This window comes from Scomber japonicus, chromosome 19 (assembly GCF_027409825.1).
Source record: "Scomber japonicus isolate fScoJap1 chromosome 19, fScoJap1.pri, whole genome shotgun sequence".
NCBI lineage: Eukaryota > Metazoa > Chordata > Actinopteri > Scombriformes > Scombridae > Scomber > Scomber japonicus.
Genome location: NC_070596.1, coordinates 23,406,418 through 23,419,233, shown reverse-complemented (window position 1 = coordinate 23,419,233; position 12,816 = coordinate 23,406,418). Strand labels below are relative to the sequence as shown.

General features: G+C 38.1%; 1 protein-coding gene across 1 annotated transcript in view; it reads left to right on the top strand.

Moving 5' to 3' along the window:
• Window positions 1-8,859: 8,859 nt before the first annotated feature.
• The window catches only part of LOC128380757 (formin-binding protein 1), a 61,101-nt gene continuing 57,144 nt past the window's right edge, over window positions 8,860-12,816 (top strand). Inside the window, exon 1 of the mRNA XM_053340651.1 lies at window positions 8,860-9,160. Coding sequence (XP_053196626.1) covers window positions 9,137-9,160 — 24 coding nt within the window. The 5' untranslated portion in view covers window positions 8,860-9,136. The remainder of the gene's footprint in view (window positions 9,161-12,816) is intronic.

Sequence of the window (12,816 nt, the reverse complement as noted above, 5' to 3'; positions counted from 1 at the left end):
AAGATCTACAAAAGTATCTTATGACTGTTTCGACTCTCAGAACTCACTTATGTGAACATGTAATCTTTATTTATTTATTTACTTTCATTCATTGTCTTCAGTTTTCTTATTTTTTTTTGGGGGGGTGGGTATTTTTGATTCTTTGTTCAAAATTCATGTTCATGTTTGTTCAAAACTATTCATATACCTTGTATGTTTCGTTGTACTGCTGTGGAATGACAATAAAGGCATTGAATTAAATTGAATTGTTCTATGTTCCCATATTTGTGTAATGTGTGCGTTATGATTTTCAAATTTTGGCCAATAAACAATTTTGTAAGGACAAGGTTTATTTTCTAGTTTGAGTGAAATTCAATTAAATTAGAATTAGCTGTAAAATGCCTTCGTTTCAGTCAATTTACCCCCCATCAGAGCTCTTGCAGGACAAGTTTTGTGTGGTCAAACATCCAGATTTGAGTAATAGGCCTATGTGGATTCACTCTCTCCACAGGGTTATCCCCAGAATGAGACCAGTTTGACAGCCGATTACAGCACAACACGCATAATTGGATTAGCAGTGATAATCCAATCCTTGGCTATAATCTGACACTGTCCAGTAGCCTTGACTGTGAAGTTTCGGCCATGTCGAAGAGCTCTATTTGACATGATTTAGAAGATTAGGATCAATCAGTCATTAATCCTCATTTAATATGTGCAGCGATCCTAATCATTGGGTGACTCTAAACTTGGCATCATTCGACTCATTCAGAGGCAGTGCAGTAATGAGACGGTCTGATTTTCACTTTGTAAAATGCACACAAGCAAAGGAAATAATGTGTGAGTTGAGAATAGGTTCAGATGAATCCCTTTTTACAATCATATAAAAGCTTCTTTGTTTATTTGTCTACATGGGGTGAACTTTGCAGTCTGTACAGATCCAGACAATATAAAGGTTGGTCAACATGACATTTAGAGTTGCAACAAATTAAAATCAATATATTGTGTAACTGATTTACAGAATAATCAATATTTTGATAATTATATAAAGGTTTTGAGTCATTTCTTCACAAAGAAATGCCAAAATTGTCTGCTTTCAGCTTCTTAAATACAAATATTTTCTGGTTTCTTTAGTCCTCTGTGATAGTAAGCCATTTTTGGGTTATGGGTTGTTTGTTGGACAAAACATTTGAACAAAAGACAGCAAGGAAATTATGAGCTTTGAGAGATGAGTATGAGTAGTAAGAAGGATCAGAATGGCTCAGCGATGAGAAATGAAACTATAGACGTGAGCATGCGGCAAAGATGGTCTTGTCTGAACTTTCGCTAAGCTTCCTGGAGGCTGATCAAATGTTTGGTTACATCAAGCTGACATTTAGAGTTGCAATGTAGATTAATCAATGTATCCCCTACTTGATTGACAGAAAAAATAATCACCAACTATTTAGATTATTAAATAAAGGTTTTGAGAATTATTTTAGGAAAAAAATGTTTTATTTTCCTTCAAGAAAAAGGCTTTAATTTTAAGAGAGTGGTAGACCCGTGAAATGTAAGGGTGTTCATTCCAGCCAAACAGTGAGTTCCTTCAGAAGTCAACTCATGCCCACATCTTTGAGTCAAGTTTGGCTTTAAGTTGCACCCACTGCAAATAAGGCACACCAATAGGAGGCCTCCTGCCCAAACTCGCCTTGTTTCGTAAGGGGAGGATTAATGTCAAGTTGTAAAAGTTAGCCTTTGAACTGGTATGGCCTGATGGTGGTTAAGGTGGAGTCATGCCAACAAACTAGAGTTATGGGTGTTTGAAGTATCACAGCTCAATACTGACATCAGTATTCATTGGCTTTATTTACTGTAAGAGAGGGCGGTATAAAGTAAACAGAAAATTTAATGTTTGCACTAGATCCTCCTTATCCACAGCCCTGGGTAATCTCCTTTGACTCTTTCCAAACATGACAGGTTTGCTTGTGATTTAAACAAATACAGAAGGAATATGCTTGGTTACACTATCTGAGAACTGTTAGGAAGCTGAGGGAGGTTTGATGGAGCTGTGGACATGTTAGGTGTGTCCAGTTAGGATCAAGTGAGTAAAATGTACATTTTTTTAATCGAAAAAAAGAAAATCACAAATGGGTGGACAAAATTAGATAGTGAAGCTACTATTCTTATCTTGTGTCCAAGAGAACAACATTATTTCAAGAATGATTGTGTTGGTCGGGTGCATCTGTGAACAATTTAATCGGATTTTGACATGAATATTACACTTTATTATATAGCTACGCCATAAAAACTCATTTGTCTTGCAAAGATAATGACATCTTATGTACAGTTTACTTAGCAACTCATGTGACATGACAAGAGGTGACAAGGAGTACATGGAAAACAAGAAGAAACAAGAAAGAAACAAATAAAGTGAATTATAGAAAAAATCATTATGGGCGTCTTGTTTAGATTAATATTAGAGTTAGAGTGTTTGGTTTTCTTTTATAGGAAGTGCTGTATGTTTCACTGTGGTTATTCAAAATGTGTTGTGTTTGTGGTTGAGGGTGAAAGCAAATTTAGGGAGGTTTCACGAAATGGCCTGAGGTTGAAGATGGAGTGGTGGTGTAGCTACAAAAATGAGCTTGACCACATGACTTTGAAAAAATACTTTACAGCGGACAGTTAAACATTGAAACACTGAAACGTTGAATCTAAGTTGTAATTTCCTTTTCTCTTGTTATTTCACCACAAATGCACTCAACTGTTACACGATTTCACTTCTGCTTATTTAGAGCAAACCATACTACCAGCAAAATCTGAAAGCAAGGCAAAGGTGTACACACAAGCCATTCAATGAAAGTGTCCTCGGGGAATTTAGGAGATTTAATAGAGATTATAACTTTCAATGACACACATTATGTCAACATTTACAACCCTACAGCCCTCATCTCGTGTTAATCATTATCAGATAGATTTTGATACCCATTAATGAAGTGTAAATGTGCAGTCCAGCTGGTAAAACATTTCAGCTGCAACTTTATTAAACCATAAGCTTCCCTGACAACACAATACCATCCAAGTCAAAATGATCCAACTGTTCGCAAGGGAATCATGGCCAAGATGTAGAACTATTCCTGTTTCAATTTGAAGAATTTGGTTGTGTTTAGTGCTTTTCTCTGTAGTTGACAGATTTACTTTCGAGGCCTTGCATGAACAGGCCAACTCAGTTTAGCCAGCGGAAACTTTCGGAGCCCCAAGAGGCAAGCAAGGTGAGAGTGAGGGTGGAGTGCCTGTAGTGCAGGGCTTTATGTCATGGATCTTCATAGCCAACACTAGCAGTCTGAATGTGGAATTGAGACTCTTTTGATGAATGAGCCAGATCTCATATGAGAGATTGAGAGGTTGGGTTCACATCCAGGGTCTTTCTTGGCTCTCGAATCAAACTCGTCCATCTGGAGAGTGTAAACACTTTGCAGAGGTTTGGAATACTCCAAAGTGTTTTGTGCCCTTTTTGAGAAACCTTGAGGAGAGTGACATAGAGAAACAGCTCAGTTTCTGACCATGGTTTGTTGTTATTGGACATCTGTGCCAACAATGACTTGTTCAAACTGGACATTACTGTAAAACACAAATGACACAGGATATAAGAGATCCTTGGGGGTCATTGGACATTGTTGAATTTGGAAACATCTTATCAGACCTGTACACTTGGATTAATAAAGAGACTGAGCTGTCAACTGATCACCATCTGGTGGTGTTTCAGATCAGAGGAAAAGTGGACACTCATGATCTCATCTGGTAAACCACAAGCAGGTGGTAGAAGCTGCTGGTGATATGATGTGAACTATCTCATGTGGTTGCTCTCACTCTCTTCATAAAGTGGAGCCAGAAAGACGTCAAATTCGAGTCATCACTCTTCCCAAACTGAGATTATGCTATATTAAGTTTTTTGATATTGGAAAATGACTACAGGAGTTAATCCTATGATAATGGCTATGATAGTATGCCCCTGTTAATGTGTTGCTTTTAATCTCCAAATCCTTGATATCATTACTTATTTATTTTGTGTGTAAAGCGTGGCGTCTGACAGTAGCAAAGAAGGTCATTGTGCCCCCTCTGCTGGTGAACAAAAACAGTTTTTTGAGCGATACATTGAATGTGTTCTCATCACAGTATTTTTCTGAATTATGTAGTTGTTTAGGCACTAACTTTGAAACTATTTGACTTTTGTTTTGTGCAAATTTCTAGACACTAGCCACAAAACCTTACACCAAACCAGCAAAACATTACACATGTCCTGCACAAGCAAACGAATCTTGCAAAACTCTTCAAAACTCTTTCAAAAGAACTGTGTTTTTGCATCAATTCAGTGCACACAAGCCATCATTTGAATAAGCACACAAAGCACCAAATACACACACTGACGGTATAAATGAAGAACACTTGTGGCTCTTGCTTTTTCTGCGCGCAGGGCAGTTTGTTATGTAGTAAACACCCATACACACAGCTATCCACATGTGTAAAGTATGGATGTGTAGTCAGAACATAACAAACTATCGATGCAAATAAGGCGGAGAAGTTGTTTATTTATTTTCTCAAAACACTCCTCAAACAACAAAAACACAGCAGAAGGAAAAAAAAAACCATGTATTACAAAAAAATGAGGCTAAATCTCACCAACTTTGTGGGTCTGGCCGTAAGACTTCATCATCCTCAAAGCATAGTGCTCAAACTCAGGTTTGACAGTGAAGTTATTATTTAAAAGTGTTTTCACATGTGTTGATGTGGAAAGGCAATTGTCAAAATAGCATAGCAATGTGGAGACCAATGTTTACAGTTTTGCTAGAAGTGTGTTATTAAATTGCAAACTGAGCGTTAAGCAGAGAATGTGCACTCAGTTTGGAACACGTGGTAAATGCATTGGCTACAAGTGTTAATGGTTTCAAGGATAGTACTTCACTGTTAGTGTTTAAACAGAAACAAGAAAACTATGACACTTGTAGCATTTGCCAAATGTGCCAAACTGAATACTCGTTCTCTGCTTTACGCTCAGTTTGTAATTTCATAACACACTTCTTTGCAAAATTGTAAACACAACTCATTGCTTTACGCTCAGTTTGCAATTTGTGAACATACTTCTAGCAAAAATATAAACATTAGTCTCTAGATTGCTATGCCATTTTGGCAATTACCTTTCCACATTGACACTTGTAAATACTGAGCTCACTTACAAAGCACTTGGTTTGGACAACAATGGAGGCCAATACTGGACAGAAAATACAAAAATCAATAATACAGAAATAACTTTCCCCCATGTTTGGTATCGCTAGTGTGTGGATATTTGTGTGTGTGTGTTTACTACTATGACAAAACTTTATTGCAAACTGTTATGTCCTGCACACAGAAAAAGCAAAGACCACAAGTGATTCTCATTTAAACTATCAGTTGGTGCTTGTGTTTATTCAAATGATGGCATGTGTCTACTATATTGATGCAAAAACACAATTTTTAAAGAGCTTGAAGAGTTTTGCAAGAATTGTTTGCTTTTGAAAGAAATGTATGATGTTTTGCAAGTTAGATGTAAGGTTTTGTTGATAGTGTGTAGAGAAAAAATAGCCTATAGTGTCAGAGATAGTGCCTAAGATAGTTTCCCTCTAACTAAAATTAAAATACAGGATTTGAAACAAAGGCTTTGACTCACGTAGTCATTCACAGGTCTTTTAATACACTAATGAACACAAGACAACACCCAAATAAAAGTTAGTACAGTTTTTCTTCATCACTTACACAACATCTAACTGGACCTATTAACTAAACTAAACTATGGCACCATCTACCAAAAGACTGACCCATTTCCCAAAAGTCTAAACACTATTTCCCTGTTTTCACTAATGTGCTCATTTAGAAAGTGCTGGGTTTCAATATTACTAACACAAGCCGTCACAGTTAGACCCCAATTAGCACGCAACTCCCCTGGTGGAAACAGTGAGACTCAAAATTGTTCACATACCTATCAGAAATTTAGGATAAATCAATAAAAGGGCTGTGGGTCAGTTTTCTTTCTTTATGTACAAAATGTTTTTTTCATTGGTTTATAATCATAAATACATGGAAACTATTTTACTGTATAACAGTAAGTTCTTTATCAGTTGAATATTTTTCAGTACATTTACTTTTTAACTCACTTTATTTTACTATAATATATTTAGGAATTTAAAATTTTGAAAATGTATGCATGTGTTACATCTTTATATTGTGTTCGTCATGTAAAGACGGTGTTCTTTGAATTGATCTCAGCAGTGTGTGATCTCTGTTTTGAAGTATTTGCTTATTTGATGGCTTTTGCTTGACATCTGAAGGCAAAGTTTGGATTGCAAAGTTTTGAGTGGAGACTTTGGTTATGACATGGAAGTTTGAAGTTGATAAAGATGAGTGAGCTGTTATGCATTTATCTTCAGAGTTTTGGGAAATGGAGCAAATCGAGAAAAACTGTAATTTATTCTAATTCTGTGAAAATTAAAAAAACAGTATGTGTGTTAACTCAGTAGTAAAGAAAAATATATTTCTAAGTTGAACAATGAACAATTGAAAGACAAGAGAGTCAAAATATTCAATGATGTACAATATGCAAAAAATACCTGTGATTTATATACAGTAGTCAAAAGTACAACAGGTAAATGAATGAATCACCTATAGGCATCATCAGACCAGTGTGGTAGTTAATCTAAAAATCAATAACATTCATTTAAAAAAGTAACATTAACTTCATCAACAGCCTAACAGTACAACAGCAAGCAGTCAGCTTTAAGCAAACACAGAAATGATGTAAAATGTGCTTAATACATCATAGAGCTTTTTTTATTATGTTTATCATTATGTTCAGCTAACATTGTATGGTGAATGCACAAGCTGATTTGATTATGTAACTAACACACCTCCATGTAGATATGTTGTTCACTGTGATATATTACCTATCCTAGACAAGTTACAAGTCTCTGCAGAGGCTGTTTTACATCCTATACTTTGTTTCGACTGAGTACAGCATAAAAAAATGTGGTCAACGGGAATGTTAAGCAAACATGATTTGTTGTACATGAACTAAAACATGCCAAGACATGTTAATTGTCCCTTAAGGCATGTTGGAGTCCGGCAGGTTCAATGCTGAGGAATTTTGGAGGGGCGAGCCATTAAGAAACACATATATCTTGAATGGTTTGACATGGTAATGGTAATTTTGACAGAGCAGCCTAAGTTGAACTTTTCATTCCTGTAACATTCAAGTAAAAGTGCAAAAGTTTAGTTAGATTTCTACTTAGTGGCTTGCTTCTTATAAAAGTTTTACAAGACATTATAATGCTAGTATTAATATAATACATGATAAAGATGTGTTTTTGTAACCACTGCCATTCATAAATGCCACCAAGAGATGATCCCAGTAAAATGTTGCCTAATTGTATTTGACTGTAGACATTTCTCACAGCAGATATTTTCACTTATCACAGCGGGAAACTCTCAGGTGTAACTAATGAGATGAATAATGACTTTGTTCCATTAAGTGTCACAGTGAATCCATACTCAGTTCCTGGGCCCAGGATCTGGCACAACTGAAAAGCACAAGCACTGCACATAATTAATGTCATTTATTACACTTGGGTTGGAAGTACAATGTTTGCTGTGAGAAAGGTCATTTGCTGTATTGGCATCATGTTCCCAGTATTCATTTTTTGGCAGGACATTACTTAAATGAAAGCCTGCATATCTGCATCTTTTTCAACCTACGCTTAACGCCCCTAGTGGTATCGTTTAATTTTGTACATTTCCCACCACCAGATGGCAGTATTGTTACAGTAAAAATTACCATAGCGATGACAATGACATAGGTATTTTATGCATTTTAAGGAACTAGTGACATGAAACCGTAACTTAGTAGCCTGTGTAAATACTGACATAATTCATTGCAATTATTATCATGACCATGATAATGACAATGGCTGACATGGTGAATATTTAGTACCTGGATGGTATGTGGCCTAAATCAGTAAAAAATACAAAATTTGAGGCATCAGACCAGCTTGCCACAAAAATATATCTGTAATGGATGTTCTGTATTCTTGGGGAATCTATAGATATAGAAAATCTATGTCTCAATCAGGCTTGCAGTCTGAATTTGACAATTAATTAGCTTTCTTTATAAAGCCAGAAAATAAATATTAACAACATGAACAAGATGGAAAGTTGCAAGCTTATGATTCATTTTAGGGCATGTGGGTGCCACTCATTTATCCACAGCTAGCTTTCCTTGCAGAGTTACAGCACATATATCTAGTTACAGCCTGTACTAGATCATAATTATTTTTTAACAGATGCATTTGTTTGTCTGCAAACACCAGTTGGGGCCCACATTTTTGACTAGTTAACCTTCAACAAGAGACAAGATGGTTTCTCTGAGCAGATGCAGTTTTAGCCTCTGATTCTGGTTGCACCTAGGTTTCTAAATTCTGCACCTTCAACATCCTGTGTGCAAAGTGGAAGCTTGTGGCTGTTGTGGGTATGTGTTAAGCATAGCGAGAGTGTTGCTATGCATGGCTCCTTCAGGTCTGACAGCTACAGAGAGAGAGATAGAGAGGGAGAGAAAGAAAGAGAGGGAGAGAGAGAGAGAGAGAGACAAAGGCTGAAAGAGAAAGTAGGGCTTGATTGACCAGAAGTTATTATTAAACTCAGTTGGGGTACTCAATGAAACATCTGCCACAGGGTGTGACCTTTTTAACCCCCCCACCTACAAACCACCGCCCCCCCACCTCAACACAGTCCACCCTCCCTCCCCAGTTTTCTTTTTCTTTTTTCTTCTTGCCTGTGTGCGCGCACAAGAGCAGCTGTCATTAGGTCGAAGCGGGTGCCCGTGGCGCGCTGCATTTAGCGAGACTACCCTGTTTGAAGATTATGCTGCAGCAGCTCCTGGCCATCTTGTATCAGACAGGATGAGACGCTGAAAAAAAATACACTGAGTAGCTACTGGAGCCTTTTTTTTATTATTAATAATTGTGCGTCAGAGGACGGTCGGTAGGAAGCGAATACCACAAAGACAGAAAATCATATCTGCTGCTGTGTGTGTGGAGGAGGAGGGAAAGAAAAAACACCTCATACGAGTTGTGGATTATTTCGAGGACATCGTACTGAAACCATGAGCTGGGGGTCAGAGCTATGGGTGAGTATTGTAAAGGATTGTGTAAGGTTTTTATTGAACCCTTGTGGACATAACGGTGCTCAGATAAGAATAAACATGCTCCATATTTGCCGCTAAAAACGACGTTTGGTCTGCGCTGCTTTGTGGATATTCAACCGACAGGGGGGCTAATTTGTAGCGGTAATTGCCGAGGTTTATGTTATGTTAGCTCGGATATCGTCAATACTAATTTATGCTATATATCACCCCCCCCTCTCTCTGGAGCATGCTAATAACATAACATAGGGTGCTGTTAGCAAGGAGGAGGATAGCTCTGGAGCAGCTAACTAGCTCACCATCCATTTTAGTTAACACATTTTTCTAAAACCACGCTTTGCACACACCCCCTCAAAATATAGCATAGGTGCTACAGCGGTGCCAAGTAGTTGATGCTGTGTGTGTGTGTGTGTGTGCGTGCATGCGTGTGTGTGCGTGAGTGCGTTCACGTTGCACTGACACCTGTTTTTTTGTGTTTTTGGCAACGGTTTGATGGATTTGTATTAATGTGTAACAAGCAGGGAAATGACACGCTGAGAAGAAGCGAATGAGGTTAACTTCTCCTATTCATCTGCACACAAAAGATGCTTGATGACCGCAGTGGTGGAAAATAACCCAGTAGATATTGCATATTATTAAAGGATAGATTCATAGTTTTTCAAGTCTGTCTTAAGATAATAGCCAGGTGCCCAGATGAACACTGAAACAGGCTTTTTTCTTGCTGTACTCATTCATCCTGTTCACACTAGCCATTTGCACTTGCAACGAAAGTGATGGGGAGGATACAATCCACAAGCCTCGTGGAGTGCCAAAATGTATTTAAAAGTTTATCTGAAGCTAATGTGAAGCTTGAGCCATACAAATGAGTCAAATCAAGTAGATATCTTTCAACATTGCAGTCTTTTTAGTGGCAGATTTCCTCTTTTTGTTACTATACTCCCACCGCAGCTCAACAAGGAAACTCTGTCCAAGAAAACACAAAGAGGGAATTTGATGGTAAAAAAGACTGTAAATGTGGCAGATATCCACATGATATGACTAAGCCAGGCTGTTGAAGCCTCATATAAGCTTCAGATAAACCTTTAAATGCCTTTTTTTTGCACACAATGACTGTGTGGATATGCTGTTGATTTTGGCCCCCATCACTGACATTGAAAGCACATTTGAAGGGGATCCTTTAATAGCTAGTATAAAACTTCTTTCATTGTTCATATCTGCACCTGCCTGTCGTTTTAAAACAGACGTGAAAAATTGTGAAGCTGTCTTTTAAAATTACATCTAAGACTTCCCCTACTTTGCCATGCTCGGTGTATGTACACTGGAGGCTTCAGGTTTTTCCACATTACACTTGTGAAAGTTTCTTATTGAACCAGGACTGGCTCTGAGCTAGTTGTGATGTCACAAATCCCGCTACGTGCATGAAACTCAGATTTTGGATGATCAAACAGACACTCCCCCCCCTTCGACAGATTAATGTTAACTCAAACTCCACACGTACGTCATTCTGCACTGTGTGGTTCACACTTATAGCTGGAGGAACATGAAGAAAAAACACATGTTAGTACTGAGGAAGACTTTAAGTAACTACATACATAGATTTAGCTTATTAATTTTATTGTGATATATGCATATTAATGATGACTTATGGTTTTATGGCAAACAATGACTTTGTACTCACATCTGACAGGATTTCATCTGATTAACAGAAACCTCTAGAGTTTTATCGTCCACAGAAGTCACAAAAGGAGGACATTAATATAGCTTATTAATTGGTTGATTTGATTAATAAGGCTATCAAAACTTATTCTGTCTCATGATAAAAAGACCAAGTAGGAGGCTGGTGACCTTACTACAATAAATTCCTCTGCAGTGAGGTCACATTTCATCCCACTTTTAAATTAACTTTTAAGGCATGTTGAACTCATGATAACCTGGTAGTAGCCCATACCAAGGGAGCCACTTCACATCAATGGTATTTCCCCCAAATACAGACACTCGCTCGCACATTTCGGCCAGCGTCTCGTAAACTACAGCATGGCAACAACGAAGATTACAGGACTATACTGGAGCTATTTTTACAACATGATAATAAGCGGCTGCGGTCGATGGAATTCCTGTTCCCCGGATTTTTGTTTCAGTGGCTCGTGCTTGTCATTTTGTTGTGGAAATGATCCACCTGAAAAGCAGTCATTCTGCTGCCCGTGTGCTGACACCGCCTGGCAGAGCTGCTGCCTTGTTGACGCAGGAATTCATTACACACTTTGTATGAATGGCAGTATGTTTTGCAATGTGAGTGTATTTGTGTGTCAGTGCCTTGCAAGTTTCTACATGTGAGTTGGCATTTGGATCAGCGAGAAGGGTCAGGCTGTATTTACTTAAGCTCACTGTCAATATGTGCTTGTGTAAACATACTGCGGCAACATTTTTCTTTAAAATGTAGGTTACTTTGATAAAATGAAAATCTACTCAATTTTGATGTGCAGGTCACAGATTCTGCACACCTGATGACAATATTTGCTTTAGGATACTGCATGGAGCCCTTTTTTCCCCTGATGCAAGCTGCAATCTAAAGTCAATATTATGAGGTTTTTTTCCCCTCTCCACCACGTAGCAAAAAGGGTCTGGAGATAGTTAAATCAGGGATGTGTTTTCCTTTCTAAGAAAAAAAAGGAGGTGGGGAGGGGGGAGTCATTCCCCTGAATTCTCCAGTAATTTACCTGGTCCAAAGTTCACAGAGAAAAAACCACCAGCATTTCACATTCTTTGCGTTTTCCCAGTGATGTCAGTGTATTTTTACTCCACTACCGCAACGCTTGAGAGAGAAATACCGCTGTCCAGATAGTCATGCAAAGCGAACATAGCCTGTAGGTATTTTACAGGCTTTCATGTCTACCTTAAGTCTGGAAACATTTGCAAGTGTTTTTTTTAAAAAAGAGTCTGAGCTTTTGCAGAGAATAATGTATTACAACCAGATGCTCACTTTCCTTTTTAGTGGGTTGAATGGAATCCAGACACTTGTTTCTTTAATCTCGGCCCTTGCGGTAGAGCCACAGACAGAGCTCAGCAATACTCTACAGGTGGCTGGTGCTGTAGGAGAATGCACATAGTTTATTTAGTTTGTCGTCCCAAACCAGATCAGACAGGAAAACACAACAACAGCACTGTTTCTATGGCAGCACCCAGACTTTAATACAGGGCAATGGCAGGATGTTGCGGGTTTGCCTGCAAGTACCTTGTACTTATTAGCCATGCATGCAAGCATGCATAATTGCAAAATCCTAAACTAAAGATAATTTAAGCACCATGCAACATGATGTCAGCTTTTACAGATTCCTTTGATGTAATCAAGATTTTGGACATCATATTATTTTTTACAGTGATTATAATCACTGTCTTTCAGGCTCACAGTTTAAATGGTGCAGCTTGACAGAAAACGGATGAGGCAGTGCACAGGGTTTTTTATCATGCTCATCCTGTTGTTCCGCGCTACAAACAGGAAAGTAAATGATGTTTCAGGAAGTGAAGTCACACTCAAGCAGGGTTTCTCAACCTCTCTTACTCGACAAGCACGACTGTAGCAGTGAAGCAGTGCAAACAGGCCTCACTGTGATTTTCTCCCTCGTTACTGTTTCATAATAAGC